The following is a 21008-nucleotide window of genomic DNA, read 5'->3' as shown; positions in this document are numbered from 1 at the left end:
ATGGGACTTGTTTTGTTGCCCAGGGTCACATTTTAATCAAGAAAAATATGACACAGGACGAAACAGAAAAAAATTTGTTCAGTAACAAAAATGTATTTTGAAGAACATTTCTCAACATTTGACAAGTACCAAAGTCTCCCTAAATGCAACGTACCTGTGGAGTGTGTCTTACAAACAAAATGTCAAAATGAACATCAACATAATGTAAAAAAGCACACAATATGCATGTCAAAAAAAAAATACATTCTGGTACCAAATGAAAAGAAAAGTCACATTCTTAAAGCAAACTTTGAATTATTAATGCAAAGTTGCATGAAACATCCCTGGTTATGTGTGCATATATTTCTTTAATAAGCAACTTAAAGCCATGCAGACATTTGATTAACAAAATCAAATAAATATAACTATATAGGGCCATCAAATCTAAGCGTTACTATAAGCACTTAATTTAAGAACTTATGATATGTGAGCCTTTTTGAGAGGAACGCTTGCTTGAGAACTATTGTATACTTGAAATGTTTTTTATATATATATATATATATATATATATATATATATATATATATATATATATATATATATATAAATAAAGTTGTTTTTACAGAGGGACAGGTGAGCTCATTCAAAAGCATAAAGTATAATGCTTATCTTTCTACCAGAAGTACCTGTTGAGGTGTTGCATTCTTATTTTTACCCAGTAGTTTTTGTGGTAATACTGATAAAGTCCACCAGATGGCACTTTGAGTCAACTAACACACCACCACCAGAGAAAACCATCTAAATTCAATTCACCAATTCACTTAACTGGACTTTTCAGCACCTTAACAATAAGTCCATTTTATCCACTGTGATAGGACTGACGAAATAGGTAAAAAAGAAAAAGGCCACTTTTCTAAAAGGCAGTAATATAGGGAAGGCTATTTGAGATTTAAACTATCATTTTTATGGCTGAATTATTAAACTGCAATAGCCAGCAAGTGAAAAGATGTAATGATCCAGTTGAACTAAACCAAAGTTGAACAGCAAGAATAACACTGATAGCATTGTACTGGTGACCAGCATGTAAATCCTGTATATAAAAAAGAGGACATGTGGATATTTACAGACAAAGACGGGGGAAGGAGCCAGAAAAAGAGAGCAGATGGAGGAATTAACAGATGGAGGAATGGGCTCTGAGATACAGACTATGAGGGCGTCTTGTAAACATGACGGTACATATATGACACAGACTTGATTTTTGAAGACAGAAGGGAAACAGGTGCATGTTTCAACCTGTGTAAGCACTGTTCAATAGGTAAGATACACAAAGCTCAGTCTGATTAGAACCAAGTCTTGAGTACAAGATATTGTAAGCACCAGCATTTCGAATGCCACTATGGAAGCTACTAGATATATATTGCTGTTTTCAGAAATGCTGCATAGCCTGTTTAAAAAAGAAAAACCCTGTATGATATTTATTGTGCAAGAGTTGTTGCCCAAACTGCTTCACCATTAAGCTGCCTTTGTGAGCATGTGAACTGTGGGAGTGTGAGAATTACAGCAAGAAAAAAAAAAGTAAATGAGTGAAACAAAGAGTGTGAAGAAAGACACTGAATGGACCTGACAGACAGGTTTACCTCTGAATCAGCATTGTGGGAAATGCTCTCCCAAAATCCAATATAATCTTGAATCTCTCATTCAAAAAGTATTGTATTCTTCATGTGTGTTTAAATAATTAAGCATTCCTTCTTGTTTAATATTTGAAGCTAGGTTAGCTTTATCTGTTTTGGTTACATGTGCAGCACAACTGAAACCTCCCGGGCTATCAAATTAGTCACTTCAATCTCTAGAACACCAAGGCCACTTCACATTTACAAACAAACTGAATAATTAGACCAGTTTACAAGAGCACCCTTAAATATAGAAGATCACTTTTAGTTTTCCGATGTCAATGTGGTTAAGGGGACAAAATAAAGCTATTAAAATGTGCCTGAGGTTGCAAACATCTTCAAACGAAAATACGTCAATAAGTTATTAAAATGTTTAAGTGTGCTTGGCACCACAAAAAAAAAAAAAGAGAAAAAGAAATGAAGACCAGTCTAAAGTGTCAAAACCAACACAGGCAAGCAGATACACTCCAACATATACTCACCAACTGTTTGATCATATTATCACTGTTGAACTAATACAAGCAGTGACAAGCTTTTGATGCATAAAAAAAACCAAAAAAACAATAAGGCATTCCACTGTGAAAACAAAAGTTAAGCCGCCCACAAATAACATCAAGATATCTCAGCTAATCGCTGCAAAAGACCAGAGAAACCAGCTGCATGCTGGGATAGATCAGCTACTCTGTCCACCATTTCTTGCGTAGCAGGGACTGAAGGATAATTCTGGGCTGCACCCTTAGTTGCCACGACAACAGCCTTTAGAGCTTGGCAGAGGCGTCCACTGGAGGTGGTGACCTGAGGAGACAAACAGCATTTGTGAGTGAATGCGTTTAAATAATGTCACCTGCTTATAACATCATTGCTGGAAACTGACCCGTCAACATGTTTACCAAACGCTCGTTCACATCCCAGACAGTTCACGGTGATTAATGCCCCTTGGTTATCAAGCGTGACTCCCAATTTGATTTTGTTGGGGTGTGAATCATTAAGTACGTTCACTGGTAATCAAGAATTTGTACAATAACACTTGAACAAAAACTCTTAACATTTGTAACCAGAGTACATGTGTTCTAACCTTTGCTCTGAGGTCTGAAGAGCTGAGTAGCCGTGCAAGTGTGTCTCCTATAAAGACAAGTTTGTGTGCAGTGACAATGAGGCTTTTCCCTCTGGAAACGAAGACTCGGGGTGGTTGGTTCCCTTGGACACTTGTGAAGAGAGAATCGATGGCGTCGGCCAGGCAAGAAAGATGAGAGAGACTTTGGGAGGAGTAGAAAGAGAGTAGCTCTGAATCTTCTAGAGACAGAGAGACTGGGGGTGACGGACTCAACTGGAGAGAAACAGAGAACGAGATTATTCATATGAATGCAAAATTGACACAGACCCTATCATTCTAGAAATACTAAAAATTGCATAGATACAGCATTTCAGTTTGTTATTCTGAAACAAAGTTTCAAATTTAGAAGATACTAGTAGTTTTTTCCCTTTATATATATTACCATTTTTATATCATTGAACGTGATGAGAAAACATTTTGAGTACAGCACAGATGACAACCTGTGATGTGAAAGCTGAAATTTCACCAGCCATTACTAGAGTCTTCAGTGTCACATGACCCTTCAGAAATCATTCTAATATCATGATCTGGTGTTGCAGATCAGATTTCTTATTATCATCAATGTTCTTTTTAATTTTGTGGAACCGCAGGGTTACTACCTACACTAGCTTTTCTAGTGTTTAATAGACTTACTTTATTATCAGTTGTGGTGATAAGCTGTGAAGAACTGTGCTCTGTATGCATGTCTGGTGGAGGCTCCGGCTTCCCCTAAAACGGCAACAAAAAATCTTAATGTCCACAAAAAGAGAACTGCAGACCACAGAAAAGTTTCAACAAAGCACCAAAAAAATGAACAGTCTGTAAGTGAAAAGAGAAGTTATTGTCTGAACTGAAAGAACAAAAAGATAAATCATGACAGTATATAAATATTAAGTTGAAATGAAAGCCTTGCTAACAGATGTTTTTGTTTTACAAATAAAATTCTTCAACCTTCTGCCTGATAAACACGTGTGTTTATGCTTAAATTAAAACTGACACAACATCATCAGAGTGTGATGAACATTTACTCTATTCTACTATTTTACTCTAGTTTACAACATTGTACACGTAGATACTCCACAGTCTCTTTATAAAACTGGTGTCTAACCTGCAGTTTGACGTATCCCACACTATCACCTACAGGATATGAAGGCGGTGGTGTAGGAGTTAGGCCGATTCCTGCATACTCATTCCCTTGCTCCTCATCCTCCATTCTTCCCACAGTAGGGGCTAAAGACACTGGTGCCGGGGGCAAAGGGAAGGCTGCGGGGGGCGGAGGAGGCAGCGGTCGTTCCTGGATCCAGCTGCCCTTCCGTGATCCCATATCCCCTGTGATCGGTTTGACCTCTGCCACCGGCAAAGCAGGTAGAGGTCTACGGGACAGAGACTCCTGGGAAGGTAAACGAGGTCTTGCTTGACTCTGTAAAAGGGAGACGGAGTCTTCAAGAGCGCAGCGAACCATCGTGAGCAGACCGTCAGCTGGAGGTGCAGTACCGCACACTGAAAGGGCAGGAAGGAGGTCCGAAAGACGGGACCAAGCCTGCTGGAGAACTGGAGGAATATCACCAACATGCCCAGCCTTCCAGACAGAAAGGATCTCAGCCAATGCGGAGGCGAGGTCTCGGGACGGGGTGGTGGCGACAGAGGCAGAGGTCAGAGCGGACTGAACTTGAGCAGAAAGAGATGCTTTCCACTGGATGTCTGCGGAGCCGGTGCTTGACACAGATAAACGACGTGTTGGGATTTCCAGAGTGAGAGCAGGCATGTCGTAGATGCCTCCATCAGGTTCTGACACATCTTCGGAGGTCAAGTCTTGCTTTCTAGGACTGGAAATCGAATAGGTACGTCCGTTTCCCACACTTTCTGCAGTTAATCCTGGCATTTCGCTGCCCTCCAAGGGCAAACCAGGAAGACTGGGAACGCTGTACACATCCTCGTCCTCTGCATCTGCATCTCCAGCCACAGCAGATGATCCCGGAATATTGTAGGCTTGCTGCTGATGATCAGAGGAATTCAGGGCCAGAGTGGGAACATCATAAATCTGAAAGATATGAAAGAGTTACTCACTGTTTACTAAATTATAAAAAGTTACCAAAGATTTTGGCAACCAAACTCCATTCAGCTACACAAATTGTGCCATAAAGCATGAATCATGCTTCATGTTATGTGGGAGTCTCGGCTACTATTCAATTTAAGACTAAAAAAATTGGGAAACATACACTACAACAACAACAACTGAGACTACTAGACACTACTAGACTTTAAGTAATCTCAAACACAACAGACTCATTCATAAACTGTTTTGTTGCTAGGAAATGCACTACAAATGAAAACAATGTGTATAATCAGTTCAAAATATTAAACAAGCTGGATATCCTTCGATTGAATGGAATAACGGTCTAAGGTTAAAAAGATTAAGGTTACCCTAAACCTACACAATTTTTCAACTCTGCCTGTTCAAAATCTGTACACTGGCTCTGACTTCTACATACTGCAAATCAGGACAAAAAGCCGGCAAAACGTGTGCAGTATATTCCAGGCTTTACTACACATTCTCTAATAGCACACAGTTTAAGGATCTTGCCGTATCTCCTGTGTGTGGTCACCATCAATAAATTATTAAAGAATCAGTAAGACTAATTTGCCATGTGACAGGTTCCACTTTGACACTGATTAATAATAACTGTATATGGATTTAGAGCAAAATCCCTTACAAAGCATGATTATATATTGGTTTCATTTATTTACAGTTGATTATCTGCATAAGCACAAAAATCCATTCATAAGGATTCAGAGAGGATTAATATGAAACATTAGAGAGGAAAAGGGGAGAAAAAGATTGTGGGTGGAGGGCTGAAAAAAGCCACATGGGTCTGGCTGATCTGCCCAACCTGACAGACAGCTGTGACTTGTGTGAACAAGAGAAAAGTGTTACATGCGATTAGCTCACAGCAGTAAAAAAAGGTGTGGTTTAAGAGCAAAGGAATAGGAAAGGAGTGAGAAAATGAGAAACAAAGAACAAGAAAAACAACACGAGGAAAGAAAGGAGAGATTATGTGAAAATGTGGAGATTGTATGTAAATGTACAAAAATGTCTGATGTATAAAGTACATCTTAACAGATAAACTTCAAAAACACAAACTCTTTTGAACTTTAATTTAGTTGAATGTAAACAGTGAAAATAAGAATCAAATATCATATATAACATCAAAAAAGCCTATTAAAATGATTTATGAAGCAACGTGTGCCACTGAAGACTGGCTGAATTTTTTGATTTGCATCATAGGAATAAATTATATTTTAAAATATATTAAATGAGAAAACAACTGATTTAAACTGTAATAATATTTCACAGTGTTAATGTTTTGATTAGATATTTTTATCAAATAAATGCTTCCTTGTCCAACATAAGATACTACAAACTATTAAACAGTAGCAAAGACAAGTTGTGTTAGCATTTGATACCTAATGACCACTGGTACTTAGGTGGCTCACGATTAACCACAATGTACTATAAATGTTTAAAAGAGGTGTGAGAGATATGAAAGGGGGTTTTCAGCAAGTAAATTCATATTTCTTGTAAAAGACATGATTGCATGGGAGTTTTTCACAAGTTCTTTTTCAGCTAGACAACCTCTGTCCTTATTCACTTTTATTGTATGGACAAGAGAATGATCAACAATCTACCTAGCATTTACTTTTGTGTTTAGTTTCTTACCTCTGAGCCATGGTCAGTGTGTAAAGGTACAGCACGAGGGGTGTTATAGATCCCATCGTCCTCCTCAGAAGGCACTGCGGGAATTGGATGCTGCCACCTATTTGTGGGAGGTGTATCATATACCTGAAAAACACAAGGATAATCATTAAACATAGTATAATCTTCAGAGAAAACACATCCATCTTCTGAAGAGCTACAACCCCTTTCCTTTTTTAAATCAAGTTTTCACTTATCTCACCTCTTCACTGAGTTTCTCATCCTGAGAACTTGCACTCTCCCTCTTGGTCACCGTTTCACTGTTCTTCTTCATCTCATCCACTTGCATGTGTGCATTTTTACTTCCCTGTCTCTCTTCCTCCAGCATGTTTGTCTGCAGGGGTACAGGGTTGGCCTGGAGAACAGGGTTGCTGACTGGAACAGAGTTAGACTGACGTAAATCCTTCCTGGTCACACTTCTGACAGGTGGTGCTGGAGGAGGAGGTTTGCGGCCAAAATTTGGGGACCCTGGTACTCCCGACTTTCCCGCCCTGGCGAGTAGAGGGGATTCTCTCAGGCCACCCTGGGCCAGCTTTCCTCTACCAACCGGAGGAGTCGAAGTAGTACCCTTCTGGGATCCTCGGGCAGAGGGATTCTGGCCTGGTGTTGAGGCTCCAGACACTCCTACAGTTCCAGCAGGGTGTTTGCGGTCAGATTGAGGGGTCCTGGATATAGCACCTCCAGGTGGGGTTGGGGTTTGGTACAACCCTGGGGCATCCTGGCTAGTCTTACTCTGAGAAGGACTTATAGATGAAGATGGGCTGCTTTTGGGTACAATCCCATCCGTAAGTCTTGAAGTCATTCCCGATACACACTGTCCTGCCGCTGGGGCACCACTTGTAGGAGTCTGATATAAATTCTCACTGGTCAACGCAGTAACAGCTGGCCTAGGCACCAAGTAGCATCCATCAGAATTACCGGCCCCTGCATCACGTGGACTTAAATACCTAGCCTCCCCTGCTGTTTCAGCCGCAGACCTGGGAACAGCACTTGGAGTCAGGTACACTGAATCGGAAGCCAGTGCACCTTGTGATCTGTGTTGTGCCGCCATTGGCGCAGGTGAGGTGGGAGTCTGGTAGAGGGTCCCTGGCTCTCCTCCCCGTCCTCTAAGTGAGGGTGAGCGGGGTCGTGCTGCCACACCCACATCTCCCCAGTCCGGGCGAGGCCTGGTTCCGGAGCTAGAATGCGATCGTGGCCTTCCTCCGTCAGAGTGACGCAGCTCTCCAGACCTGGCTGAGGCAGGAGCAGCCCCAGGGCTCTGGTACACCCCTTCAGCTAAGCTGGGTGGTGAAAGATACACCCCGTCTGGATCTTCAGTGCTCATTCCATTTACCCTACCCTGCTGGCTCGTCGGTAGATGGACAGAGTCCACACTAGGAGCTCGTCGGGGATCCGTACCTGTGCTCGTAGCTGAAGTCTGAGCAGTTTGGAGGAGGCGTAGTCGGTTGGCGGGGGCAATGCCTTGACGGCCATGCAAGGAGCAAAGCCACCACCCTGGTCCACCATCCTGCTCCTGGTCCAGAACCATCAGGATGTCACCTTTGCGAAACGCTAACTCCTCAGGGCTTTCAGCAGCATTGTCGAAAAGCGCCTTTGCAAGCACTGTCTACAAGACAAAAAACAAAACATGTAAAGAGAAGGAGAAGTAACAATAATTAACCCAACACTGTACTCAACATGGCTCTGTGATGAATTCCTCATGTTCTTCTATTGTAATCTGCTTCAGATTAAAACTTCTGCTAAATGCATGAATGTAAAATGTAAAATTTTAACTGAGTTCTTCAATGGGAATGGGCAAAGACAGCAATAGATTTCACTGGTCTGCTAACAACAATGTAATTCTAATGCTGTTTAAATTCAATGTAATCGCTTAAAGTGAATTCATTCGAGCTTTCAGCTGACTCTAATTTTGAGCTGCATTGTGTTATTCAAGGAAGTCAAAAAAGGAAACACATAGAGGATCTAACCAGGCCACTTCAACCACGTTCATCAACCTGTGTAAGCAAATCAATTTGTTTTCCCATTTACTTAACAAACAGAGCTAGCATATCATCATGACATCATAAGGGCGATGAAGGCCATGGTCAACACCACAAAAAAATTATTTAAAGAACACACAAATCTGGCTTAGATTAAGACGCTTTAAAGATGGTCAGTACATAGCAATTTAATTGCTGACCTAAATTCTTGGCACACATAAAGCCTACAGAAGAACTGCTTATTTAAATGCCTCTGAAAAGGGCAGCGCTTATGAGCCGTACAGTAAGAGTGACGTTACGAATGTAATGGGTTGCCTCAAGGTCTTTTGTATTCAGAACACCACACTTCTGCCTTCATGGGTAAATCAATATTGATAGAGAGAATGCATAAGTAAGGGCAGAGGTCTGTGATTATGGGAGAGAGAGAATTAGTGATTAAGGGAAAGAGGCGCTGAGTTGATGATAATGAGGAAGAGTCGTGGGGGAGGGGCTCAACATCTGTCCCTCAGTTTTAGGTCCTTTTGTCATCCTCTTTTATACCTCTAAATTTCCCTCTCATTCTCTCATTCCCCCCAGGGGATGTGGTGCTCTGAGGCAAGCTGAGCCCCAGTTCCCCCTCCTCCATGCTTGCAGTGGATATGAATATTAAGGTTAGAGTGTTTTACAGTGCTGACTTGCACACACTTACCGATAGGGACATGTTTGAAGCTGGTTCTCCGCAGTTTTTGGATGCGTTAATTCCACATGGGCTCACCACAGACACTGTATGCCGTTCACATGTGCACGGCGTGACTCATCTGCATGGTTTTGCAGATCTGGTTTTCCATTAACTTGAACTGTGCAGCGGCGGTAAATACGATGATCCAAGAAGATCAATTTCTGAAAACCATGATTGTCGTCCTCTGCGGTCTGTGACCTTCATCGCATCTGACAGTTGCCGCACATATTGAACCTGGAGGATCAAAATGAATGCATTTTAGATAAATTGTAATAGCATAGTCGTGTGTTAGCAATACAGAGTTTACTTTCGGTCAGCTGCAGCAAACTAGTCAGACCAGCTGCGGGGCTCCACCAATGGACTTCAGACAAAAAAAGATCTTATTTCACAGGAATTTGGCTGTAAACTTTTAAATACAGCTGTAATGTGGCATTTAAATTTGCTCACCCTGATTGGATTAAGGGGCTATACGATATCATTACTTGTACGTAATTATAAGTTAACTCAGCTTGAGACGTTGTTCTTTGTATGTTTGTTTTTGTGTATTCATTGTTTATAAAGATTTTAGTTTAAGAAATTAAGCAAAATTACTTCAGCAGCTGCGGCACAACCGCCTACCTACGGCCAGGACACTGGCCTTTTAAGACAGGAGCCCACATGATAACATCAATGTTTTCTTTTTCATTAAAAACATGGCAAATTATGATCCTGTTTACATATCGTATTTCGTGCAATTTTACCAACCGACACTGCACAAGGCTGCAATAGCGAGAAAGAAAAAAAAAATCACAGTCCTGAGCCACGTTTCGTTTTCCATCCAAGAAATCTCAAGGTTTCTTTTATGCAGTAGCACCCCGAGACGGAGGACTAAACAAGCGAAGAAATAAAATAAAGAAAACAAGAAAAGCCCGCCTTCTCCCGATCAACCACTGCCAAAGGCATCAGGCATATAAATAACATTCTTTAAAAAAAAACGGGATGCATTTTAATTCAGTCACAAAGACGCAAAGAAGCGGAGATCAGCCAGTGTAAAATGTGAACTAAATAAGCAATGCGGGTCTTACCGTTCACATGTCTATAGAAAAATCATCTGGAAATACAGAAGTAGAGTCAAACGTCGCAAATCATATCTTCTGAAAAGACTGCGACGCACGGCTGTTGTTTTTCTTTTCTTTCTTCGGGGATACACGTCTCGCTCCGCCAGGCTTCGCCCTACCCTGGCCTTCTTGGTTTTGAATTACAGTTGAGCGCATATGGTCGCTCCCCCTCATTGTGCCCAACACAGCACGATTCCTTCAGTGCATCGCGCCCTCTAGTGGACGACTATCTATCTATCTATCTATCTATCTATCTATCTATCTATCTATCTATCTATCTATCTATCTATCTATCTATCTATCTATCTATCTATCTATCTATCTATCTATCTATCTATCTATCATTCATTAGCAAGTGCTGCTTCTGGTTCTTGTTTTAAATAAACTAAATGTTTTTTAAGTTGCCTAAAGGTAGCCTATAAATTGTTTGCAACCATTTACCTTTTTTTTTTTTTTTTTTTTTTTTTAAAAGTATAATTGTTTTTGGTGTGATATGCAGTATTGAATAACATCACTAAAGGAATAGTATGATAAAATGCACACAAGCGTATACAAACCTTGATGAAGAAATAGCTTGCACTGTTTTTAAAGTCACATTTCTGTTGTTCTGTGTAAAAAAAAAAAATGGAGCCTACTATATTATGATGAATTTACCTCCAGTGGCTGTGCATTAATATACATGCACATGTAATTCAACAATATTGGTTATAATGTCCAAAAACATCAGCGGAAATTAAATAAGAATGGTCTTTTTTGTGTCAAAGAACCAATATCCATTAATACCATCTAGAACATGTTTAAAATGTAATTGTCTGAGATAGGTCCCACACTGTGGTATCCCAAACCAAGTTTCATTGTGCTTCTAGATTTACAGTTTATACTGAAAACAAGACAAAACATAACACACCAACAAGAGGAATTAACAACAGGAACTGCACTGAACAAACACAAGGCTTTGTTAAAGGCCAATTCACACTGCACAGACAAAAGACACTTTTAGAACAAAAGGACAGGGTCGCTGCCAAGGTATCTGATAGCGCTGTTTAAATATTTGTTAACCTCACAAAGTGCAACTGATCAAGAAAGACTGCACTTTTATGTTCAGTTCCAGCCATATCCGATTAAAAATTATAATTATAAAATGTATTTACAATAAATAATGATAAAACATGTAAGGTGTATGGAGTGTTCAGGGTAAACTTGTGCCATTTTATGTTGTGATTTTAATGCGTGATGTATTAATTTGGATGTATTCATGTCAGGAGTGTCAAAAACAAAATTCCACTCTGTGACAAGCAGAATGGACAATAAAGTTAAACTAAACTTAACTAGCACACATGCACTGATTATTAACAGTAATAGCTGTGGTTGCATAAATCCTATGCGATATTACGACAATATTAACAAGTTTTCTTGAAATAAAATACTTTTCAAATATACTTAGTGGATTTTTGAGAATAAGTGATTAATTAATATTACTTGAGACTAGAATCTTCCACCAGAGGGCGCGCGAGGCCCTTAGTGGCTGATTCCTCCTCAGACCCGCATTCATTTTCGAGTACGTTTGTACACTAAAATGTAAAACATTTAATCTGTTCATTCCAACTCTTAACACCTCACATAAAAATCAAAAGATGACCCATAAATCTATGTGAAATCATACGTAAAAACATCCTGCCAATCATCCGGTAATCACACTGTACTGTGATTTCTCTGTTCTGATCAGCGCTGTAAAAAGTAACAGGCACCACGTGACCACGGAAAAATCGAATCGACTCTCTACATTCTTCTTAGCGAGCTGCGCAATAGTTCACACCTGATTAACACCAGAGAAACATTAGCATCCATGCAATTGCACATAAAATTAAGAATGCATTGCAATAAGAATTCTTATTAAGATGTTTCTTCCCAGTCCAAGAAGAGACAACTTCCGGAACGTTTATCACCGCCCTTTCTCGGACCAATAATACACAATCTACCAGAGACGTTGAACTTTATTACTTGCAAAGTGACACCAGAACAGCAGACCTTCTCAGCTTGTAGGTAAAGCTGTATTTCATCTTATAAAGCTATACACACAGTTATATCATTAACACTTTTTTTAAGACTTGAAACATGATTCGCTCTTGGCTTCAACAAACCTCAACAAAATGCGTTGTTGTGCAGTTAACGTTAGCTCTAAGTAACATTAACGTTAAGCAGGATAACTTGCTGGTTTCTGAAATGCCTCACAGAAACACTTATCACTTAACCTGCTTTTCAGGAAATGTAATTAATCTTAACGGGAAAGACTACCTGTATCTGTACCCGAGATGACCTTTAGCCCACTTTCCTACACGGTGCTTTAGCAATTATGCAGACTCTTTCTGATTTTCTTAAGGCAATGTTAAAGGCTGTAATAAGGTGCCTTTGGACATATCCTGTTGCTGGTAGAAGAATGATGTCCCATCACAAACCACAGAATTTGTCTGGAAAAGTTGCTATAGTAACTGCATCCACAGATGGGTATGCTGCTCTATCTCCATTCTTGTCCAACTGTTCTTGTAGTTTTAGATCTTTGAAACAAAAAGGGTGTGTAGCTGTCACAGCACTAAAACACAGTCTCTAACATGCAAATATAAATGAATGTAAACATGCATCCTGAATACTTGCATAATAAAGCTGACAGACCCCGGTACTCACCCATCTTCTCAGGATTGGGCTTGCAGCTGCGGAGGCTTTGGGTCAGAGAGGAGCTCATGTGGTCGTCAGCAGTCGGCGTCAGGCCAACGTTGACAAGGCTGTGTCACTCTTGCGCAGCAAAGATATAAAAGTAATTGGGACCACATGCAATGTGGGGAAAGCGGAAGATAGAGACAAGCTCATTAACATGGTGAGGAGTTTCTTTATTGCTCTTTTTAATCAAATGTTATGAGGAACCCAAAAGTCGGTGCAAACTTGCTAAGGTATAATATATATGTATTTTTGAAGAACTTTGATGTAAAATGCTCTTAATTACTTTGTTGTTGCAGACAGTTGAACAGTGTGGGGGTGTGGACATACTGGTGTCTAACGCAGCTGTGAACCCATTTTTTGGGAACATTTTAGAATCCACAGATGAAGTCTGGGACAAAGTATGACTAAGTTATTAGCCTTCAGTAGTGTCAGTAATCAGTAGTGTCAGTACTGACATTTCGCTTTATGTCTTCCACAGATACTTGGAGTGAACGTGAAGGCTTCTTTCCTTCTGACCAAACTGGTTGTGCCCCACATGGAGAAAAGAGGGTGAGAGACAAGTCCAAAAATGTAGAAAAAATTTAATTTTATTAATATTATTTGAAAATTTATATATAATTTTTTATTTATTTGAGCCTACCTAAGGACCTTTTTATTTTCAGGGGTGGTTCTGTTGTGATTGTGTCTTCAGTCGCAGGGTACCAGCCAATGCAAGTATGGTGTTTACTTGCTCTTAAATATCATGCATCAAAAAGAACTGATAGTACTAAAGTGGTTTCTTTTCCGGCTGTTTTTCCATTGAGCACTAGTTGAGAGGTCACCTTGCTGTCACTCTTTGACTCCTAGGGTCTGGGCCCCTATAGTGTGAGTAAGACGGCCCTGCTGGGTTTAACTCGAGCGCTGGCTCCTGATCTCGCCCACAGTAACATCCGGATCAACTGCGTCGCCCCTGGCATTATCAAGACACGTTTTAGCTCTGCTGTAAGGATTTCCTACACCTTTTTGATGGCTTTCATTTACAGAGCTTCTTGGAAACTAGTTTTCTGTCTAATTTTAATTATAACATCAATGAGAGGCTTTACAAGGTTTGCCTGCATAACCCTTTGCTTCTCTTCTTCTTTAGCTATGGGAAAATGAGGGTGTGCTAGAGGAGTTCTTGAAACAGACAAGCATAAAAAGGTTTGTACAATTGCTGTCAAAACAAGGAATTACATTTTATAAACTAATAGTACTATGGAGCTTGAATAATCACATCTGGAATTGCATTAGCACAAGTAGGAAACTGAATTGTGCCACTACCATTATTATTATTTTTTTTAATAGCTAAAAAGTATATGATTTAATGATTATTAATATAAAAAGAAATCCCATTACCTTTTTGGTAGCATTAGAGTAACTGTCCACAAGCTATTCCTTCCTTATAATAAGCTTTGATTTGTTGCTTTCTGGTACAGGAAACCTGATTCTAATGTAATGTCTTGATCTCCTAGACTCGGAGAGCCAGAGGATATAGGTGGTGTGATTGCCTTCCTGTGCTCAGACGAAGCCTCATACATCACTGGAGAGACCATCACTGTTACCGGAGGCATGAACTGCAGACTGTAAGAGGAGCGGCATCGAGACCGTAACCTTATAATTCAGTGACCCAACACAGTTGTAACAGCTGATGTGGAAATTCATGATGTTTAATTTTAATAAAAAAATTTTTTTTTGCAGATTTGATCATTCTTTTGATCTTTCAACCACTGTCTTGCTTTTTCAATCATTTGTTTGTTTGTTTTTCATAAGTTTTAAAAGATACAAATATCTGCATTAATTTTAGCTCATCTAAATAGAAATAGATACGTACATAACTTTATTTCCCTTAAAAGCACATACATATAGCAGTAAACAATTCTTTATTTAAATTAATTATTATAACAAGAAGCTACATGATACAGAAATAAAATTATTATAATTAAAAAATTAGTTGACCCAAAAATGAAAAAATTGTTACCATGAAGAATGTTTGCTGTTTTGGGTCACTACTGACTTCCATAGGCGAAAAAAAAATACTAAAAGCCAATGGTGTTCCTAAACAGCTTGATGACAAACTTTCTTCAACATGTCTTCCTTTGTATTAAGCACAACTAAGAAATTCATGCAGGTTTGGAACTACTCAAAGGTGAGTAAACCATGACAGAATTGTTATTTTTGGGTCAACGGTTCCTTTAATGAGCACTTCTTAAAATCAGGTAAGTTTCCTTGGCTGCAAATGTATTACATGACAGATTATTTTTTTAATAAAATCTTTTGACCATGCATAATCTATAACAGCAAACACATCAGCATCAAAGTCTTTAAGCAAGAATGACGTTCCAAAAGTGCATCAATGTCTGGTTCCAGGAGACAATGTGGAACAAATCTCAGGATTCCAGAACTCCTGCAGAGTGGGAACATACGTACCATTCTTTGTTTTGCAATACTGCTGACTGAATACCTGACAAGAAATTTCAAGAAGGAAAAAAAAAAAAATCTGATTGAAACAACCGCAGTTCAGGCACATAAACCTCATCAAGAATTTGGAAAATATTAATCATGAAGGCAGTTTTGGTAAATGCTCATATTGTTCAACAATCGAGTAATGCAGTAACCTCTTCATATTTCAATTTTATTAAAAATATGGATTATGCTATTCTAAATGAACATACATGCGTTTTAGACACTATATAGGGCCACATACACACAGCAAAATGTTTAGGCTGAAAAGCACATTAACATGCACAAGTGAATTCCCTAAATTTGATGGTTTGTGTAAACAAATGTTTGTGTGCTTGCTGTGGCTGATATTAGATCAGTTATATTAGTAACTGAAAATATTGAAAATCTAAACTCGCTGTAATCTAATGCGGGGCTGGTGAAAGCAACTAAGGTGTAGAGGCAGACTTGTAAAACAAAAACAAAACAAGTACCTTCTTCTCTGTGATTTGCTAACACCACTCCTGGAGAAGAGAGACACACATTGCAGACTCGCTTTCAGTGAGAGCGAAGTCACTACATTAAGAACTATTGCTCAGTTTGCTCCCCAGCGACACTACATACACTACATGTTGTTCTAAACCTGTAAGACCTCTGTTAATCATCGGAATACAAATGTAAATATTCCTGAGATCTCACAGACCCTCCACGTTCTTACATGATCAAGGTCTAGAAACATAAGAACATTTGGTAAAATAATCCATGTGACTTCAGTGGTTTTACTAAGTTTTAGTGTGCACAAAATAAAACAAAAATAACTACTTTATACAACAATTTGTTTCCCATGCATCACTCTGGCACCAGTTTGGAGAGTATCCACTGAATGTATACAACATAAGCTATTCTGTGTTATGGGTGTCATGTGGATGTGTTGTTTACTTTGAGATCAAATTATGGTCAAACCACTGATGTCACATGGATTATTTTATCAATGTCCTTACTACGTTTCTGAGCATTGATCATGTAAAAAGCATTGCCGTCTACGGAAGGACAGAGATCTCATGGAATGCATAAAAATATTTTAATGAAGTAACGACATACGGATGAGTAATTAATGACAGATTTTAAGCATAACTTAAACCCTTTAAGCATAACTACTAAAGTACTCTGTGAGTAGCAAACACAAGCAGAGTAAAAACTATATTTAGCTAATGTGTATGTGGCCACAAGAACCTCCTGTAAATACTCTATAGGTTAAATAAGATCAAATCTACATAGGGTACCACTTTAGTTTGGTTGTAGATGCGGTTACAAACCTTTCTCTTGACACGGTCTGTTTTTTCATCATCAGAATCGACAATGATATCATCTGATGAATTAACCAAAGGAGATGGGGTATCTAAAATAACAAAAAAAAACTAAAAGTTACACCTCAGATATATAAAAGCAAAAAAACATTTTTTTTCTAACTTACCTGGACTACCGACTGGAAGATGCAGAACAAGAGGAATACTTGGAGAGCAAGTAGAAATTCTTAAGGAATAAGAAATTCAGATAACAGTTTAAGCTCAACAAAAACGTACTACTTACTATAATGAACTATGTTAATGAATTCTAATATTAAAATAAATGTAAGGAATTTTCTTACGGTCCATTGACTGATAGCGTCATGTGTTTCTTGGGAGTTGGCGTTGAACTCAGATCAGTAAATTTCCTTTTGCGCATCACAGAGTCACTGTTTCCCACACTGTCGTTTGAGGCAGGCTGGCATGGAGACTGACATGGAGGATTTGGACAGATATGTTGATCGTTGTCGTTTAATCTGGGAATGACCACTCTTGGCTGGCGCTTCATGCAAGAAACAAGGAGAGCACTCGTTTCTGCTTCTTGCTGTGACTCCGTGTCCTCAAAGCTTCTCCTAGTTGAATGTTCCCTTGTATCATCTTGCCCTCTTTTTCCATTTCCGTTCTTACTTGCAGTCTTTTTGGCTAGTTTGTTTGCTCTCTCACTACTCCCTTTCCTACCGTTTATTTCTTCTTTGCTGCCCTCCTCCTCCTCCTCTTCCTCTTCTACTTCACTGTCAGATGACTGACTGATCACGGTGACCAACATATTCCCAACGAAATACTCCTTTTCTGGATCTTTCTCCAAAATGTTTTTATTAGAACATGATCTTTGTTTGCTTCTGGTATTTCTGGACATCTCTGAAGCAGTTTCGACTTCTTGTCCCGATCTCGCTACCTTCTCGTTTTTTTGGAGAGCGTCAACAGAAAGGCACCCGAACACAGGTGCGACCTGTGACTGGGTTTCTTTCACTGTTCTGCGAGTGGTTCTGGGACTTGACGGTGCAGGATTTGTGACCCTTTTGGATAAGTGAGTGGATTCTGATCGGATGGTCCGCTGCACTCTACCCGAAAGAGGGAGGGAAAGGGAAGACAGGATGGCATCACCAGTAGATGACAGAAGAGATGCTGAAACGGAGAGAAAGAAAGAATAACAGAGACATAAAATTACTTGATCATTTCATTTTCTTAGACATACCTGAGCCGAGGTGTCCGAGGCATCTTTCATGCTGCAGCAGAGTCCTGAGGAGCTGGGGCTGTGATGCAGAGCGTGCACACTCCTCCAGAACAGCAGGGGCACCACTGAGCCACAAGACTGTCTGAATAAGACATCACAATACAAAAGGGTAAGCATTGAACACAAACAAAACAGCGGTACGATCTCAAACGACAGCACTGGCACATGCAAGGGCACTAGTCAGCAAGTGTACACCCGAATACGTCAGTCAGGCAATTCACCTTTTTACTTTGGTCATTTATAAGCAAATGTAGTGTGTAAAAGGACCATACTGGGAGCTCACAATTGAAAATTATTTTTTATTGAACATTAGTTACATGATACAAAAAGAGATACAGCATTTTTAAAAGAAGTTCACATATAACATTGTTTTAATATTGAGGCAGTGTGCCTTTTTAAAATTTTACACCAACAATAAAGGGTTAAAATGTACAATTTTACATTTATTCATACGTATTTACAATTTATTCATATGTGATTTTTGTCTCCTTTGTTATACGCCATGTCGGCATCAAAGGTTATTTTCATGACATGAACAGAAACTAAAATTACAGCACAAATATACATCTGACGTTCTTAAACTAAAAGGATTTGTTCTTAACTTTACTATGAATTATACCTGAGAAAGATCTGGAACAGGTAATAGTTTATCCAGTCGAATTAGAAACTCCCACAATAGCTTTTCTAGACTGGCCACATAGTTTCCTCCATAGTGAAGATGGAATTCCTCCTGGTGCCAAAGACAAAACCATGGCAGTGTACATGAAAAAAAATCTTCAATTAATGCTATTTACCAAATTTAACCAAACAGTGACAGATCTGTGAAGCGGTATTTAAAGTTTTGTTTTACCCTGAAGAACTGTTTTCTGGCTGCTGCGTTCTTCAGCAGAGAGTTCACCAGGGTCTGAAAGTTGCGTTTCGCTTGTTCCACCTTCTGATCCTTCCTCTGAGGATAAAAGAACGTACAGTCCTTGTTGGTGTATGTTACTCTTGTGAAGTTATATGCAGGAACACTATTTTAACTTCTAAAGAAGCTAGATGAGAATGATCAAAACATGATATCATGATGTGGCAAAAAAAAAGATTCAAGGGCCAAACTCACCTTTTTGATGGGAATGTAGGAATTTTGCAGCTTGTGCAGCTCCTGGAGTATAAGCTGATCATCAGGAGGATCTGACTGGCGAAGCGCTTCCAAGATCGTCTTAGGTTAGCAGGAAAAAAAGATCAGTACTACTTAGACTATTAAAAAAGTGTCTAAAAGTCTTAGAAAACAACAATGTTGGCATGATCAAAGGCTAGTAAGGCAGCACAAAAAAAAGACTGCTATTGATGGGGTTTTTTTACGTGTGACGCAGTAATCAATCTCACCAGTGCCCGCAAACCCATTGTCAGTCTGGCCTGATGTCTGTAATGGAGGAGCCCAGGTACAGTTTCACAGAGTGACGTTATGGTCTCCTCCAATTTCCCATAATGCACCACATCCCTCTGCAGCATCACTTTCCACATGGCTGCGGATATCAGGCGTAAAGGTGGAGCGATAAGCTGCAGAGCTGACAGAGGTAGAGGTGCATCTGTTTAAAAACAAACAAACACACACACACAAACATATATAGAGAGACAGAGACATACATTAAAATAACATTTTTAATATGGTTTTATATTTTCGATCTGTATGGGTAATATAATATTAATATATTTGATTTCATATTACCCATACTGACATTAACTTTATATATTTAAAAACCTGATGTGCACGTGATCTAGATTTAAAGTTGCGTAACGCAGAACTCATCACTTGGACTAAATCCGCATTGAAAATTCCTCACAACTAAAGTCAACGGGTTCACCAAAATGAAGCCGACACGATCTCCGTAGTCGAATTTTAATATTAGTTTATTACTACACTGCGCAGACTCACCTTCATTCATAGTGTTAGTCGCTGTTTTCACTGTCCTGTGCGTCCACAAAATAAACAACTTTGGGGTTTCAGAAATGGCTTACTTGAGTCCTAAACTTAAAAAGAAAATATCATATACAGCTCAAACGAGGAGCCACCAATAACATTCAGTTGAACATCACGATGTAACAACATTTAAGCTTTCTGTCCTTTGATCTATATTTACAACACATAGGCAACATTTATAAAAACAACTGATGATTCATAAAAACGTAATGACGGCCGCAGTAGGAATACACTTCTCGCGCCAAAATGACGAAATACTGTTTCCGGTTTGAAGTACAAAGACGAGTTTTTTTCTAACGTAAAGGGACAACAGTTTGCAAGCAGCTGTATTTTTTTATTTGAATGCTACCACTGAACTTGCTACCACCTTACTTTATTTGTTTAAATTAGTTATACCATTGTTTCTTTGCTTTTTAATACGACGTTTTGTCGAGGAAGTTGTTTTGAGTTTCAAAATAAAAGTCGCCCCATTTTAAGTAGGTTACTATAGAATCCAGATGAAAAACAAGTCTTCAAACGAGAGATGTGTGGTCAGCGTCCCATTTAATGCAGAATAGTTGTATTATATCATAAGATAATTTCTGTACAATTAAGTTGAAATCGGACGAAATTTGAATCTGTTATTAAATTTATCCCGAACTTAATTATTGGTCTAATTAAAGACCTTCATAAAAAGCCATTAGATATATGTTTAATATCTATCTTAATTTCTTTTCCCATAATAATTTACAGGAATTCAATTTCTAATAATTTCCAAAAAGATACCATTAATATTCTTAAAACGAAATTCATCAACCCCCAATTAATTGTTGCTGGGTGTTTTTTTTTTGTTGTTGTTGTTTTTTTTTTTGTTGGTGTTGTTTTTTCATTTTATATATGTGGGTGCTTTATGGTCTGATATTCATTGTTACCTTAACAGCATCACCCCAAAGGACATTATCTATGGACTGTAATGAACAATAGCAAATATAATTTTCTGGTCAATAACAACTATATGATGAGA

General features: G+C 38.9%; 3 protein-coding genes across 4 annotated transcripts; 1 reads left to right on the top strand and 2 right to left on the bottom strand.

Annotated features, from left to right (window-relative positions):
* Positions 1-7: 7 nt before the first annotated feature.
* On the bottom strand, positions 8-10449 carry efs (embryonal Fyn-associated substrate). Its single transcript, XM_043244537.1, has 8 exons — positions 10258-10449; positions 9164-9427; positions 6699-8102; positions 6461-6583; positions 3851-4783; positions 3397-3471; positions 2725-2976; positions 8-2444 (listed from the first exon to the last, which is right to left on the bottom strand). Exons 2-8 carry the CDS (start codon positions 9173-9175, stop codon positions 2262-2264), a joined length of 2982 nt encoding a protein of 993 aa, XP_043100472.1. The 5' UTR covers positions 9176-9427; positions 10258-10449; the 3' UTR covers positions 8-2261.
* Positions 10450-12089: 1640 nt separating this feature from the next.
* dhrs4 (dehydrogenase/reductase (SDR family) member 4) lies at positions 12090-14716 on the top strand. The gene is made up of 9 exons (XM_043245510.1): positions 12090-12333; positions 12671-12795; positions 12985-13162; positions 13302-13403; positions 13484-13554; positions 13668-13719; positions 13852-13986; positions 14129-14184; positions 14496-14716. Exons 2-9 carry the CDS (start codon positions 12674-12676, stop codon positions 14608-14610), a joined length of 831 nt encoding a protein of 276 aa, XP_043101445.1. The 5' UTR covers positions 12090-12333; positions 12671-12673; the 3' UTR covers positions 14611-14716.
* A 127-nt stretch (positions 14717-14843) lies between these two features.
* On the bottom strand, positions 14844-20311 carry tinf2 (TERF1 (TRF1)-interacting nuclear factor 2). Of its 2 annotated transcripts, XM_043245509.1 has the most exons (11): positions 19961-20311; positions 19411-19613; positions 19145-19243; positions 18893-18988; positions 18662-18772; positions 18004-18124; positions 17111-17933; positions 16937-16995; positions 16779-16861; positions 15957-15986; positions 15364-15484 (listed from the first exon to the last, which is right to left on the bottom strand). In XM_043245509.1, exons 1-10 carry the CDS (start codon positions 19968-19970, stop codon positions 15975-15977), a joined length of 1617 nt encoding a protein of 538 aa, XP_043101444.1. In that variant the 5' UTR covers positions 19971-20311; the 3' UTR covers positions 15364-15484; positions 15957-15974. The 2 variants fall into 2 exon arrangements, with proteins under 2 accessions (XP_043101443.1, XP_043101444.1); XM_043245508.1 differs by lacking the exon at positions 15957-15986 and having other exon boundaries at positions 14844-15484.
* Positions 20312-21008: the final 697 nt, after the last annotated feature.

This window comes from Puntigrus tetrazona, chromosome 7 (genome assembly GCF_018831695.1).
Source record: "Puntigrus tetrazona isolate hp1 chromosome 7, ASM1883169v1, whole genome shotgun sequence".
NCBI lineage: Eukaryota > Metazoa > Chordata > Actinopteri > Cypriniformes > Cyprinidae > Puntigrus > Puntigrus tetrazona.
Note: the sequence above shows the minus strand (reverse complement) of the source record. Positions and strands in the feature narration are given on the sequence as shown.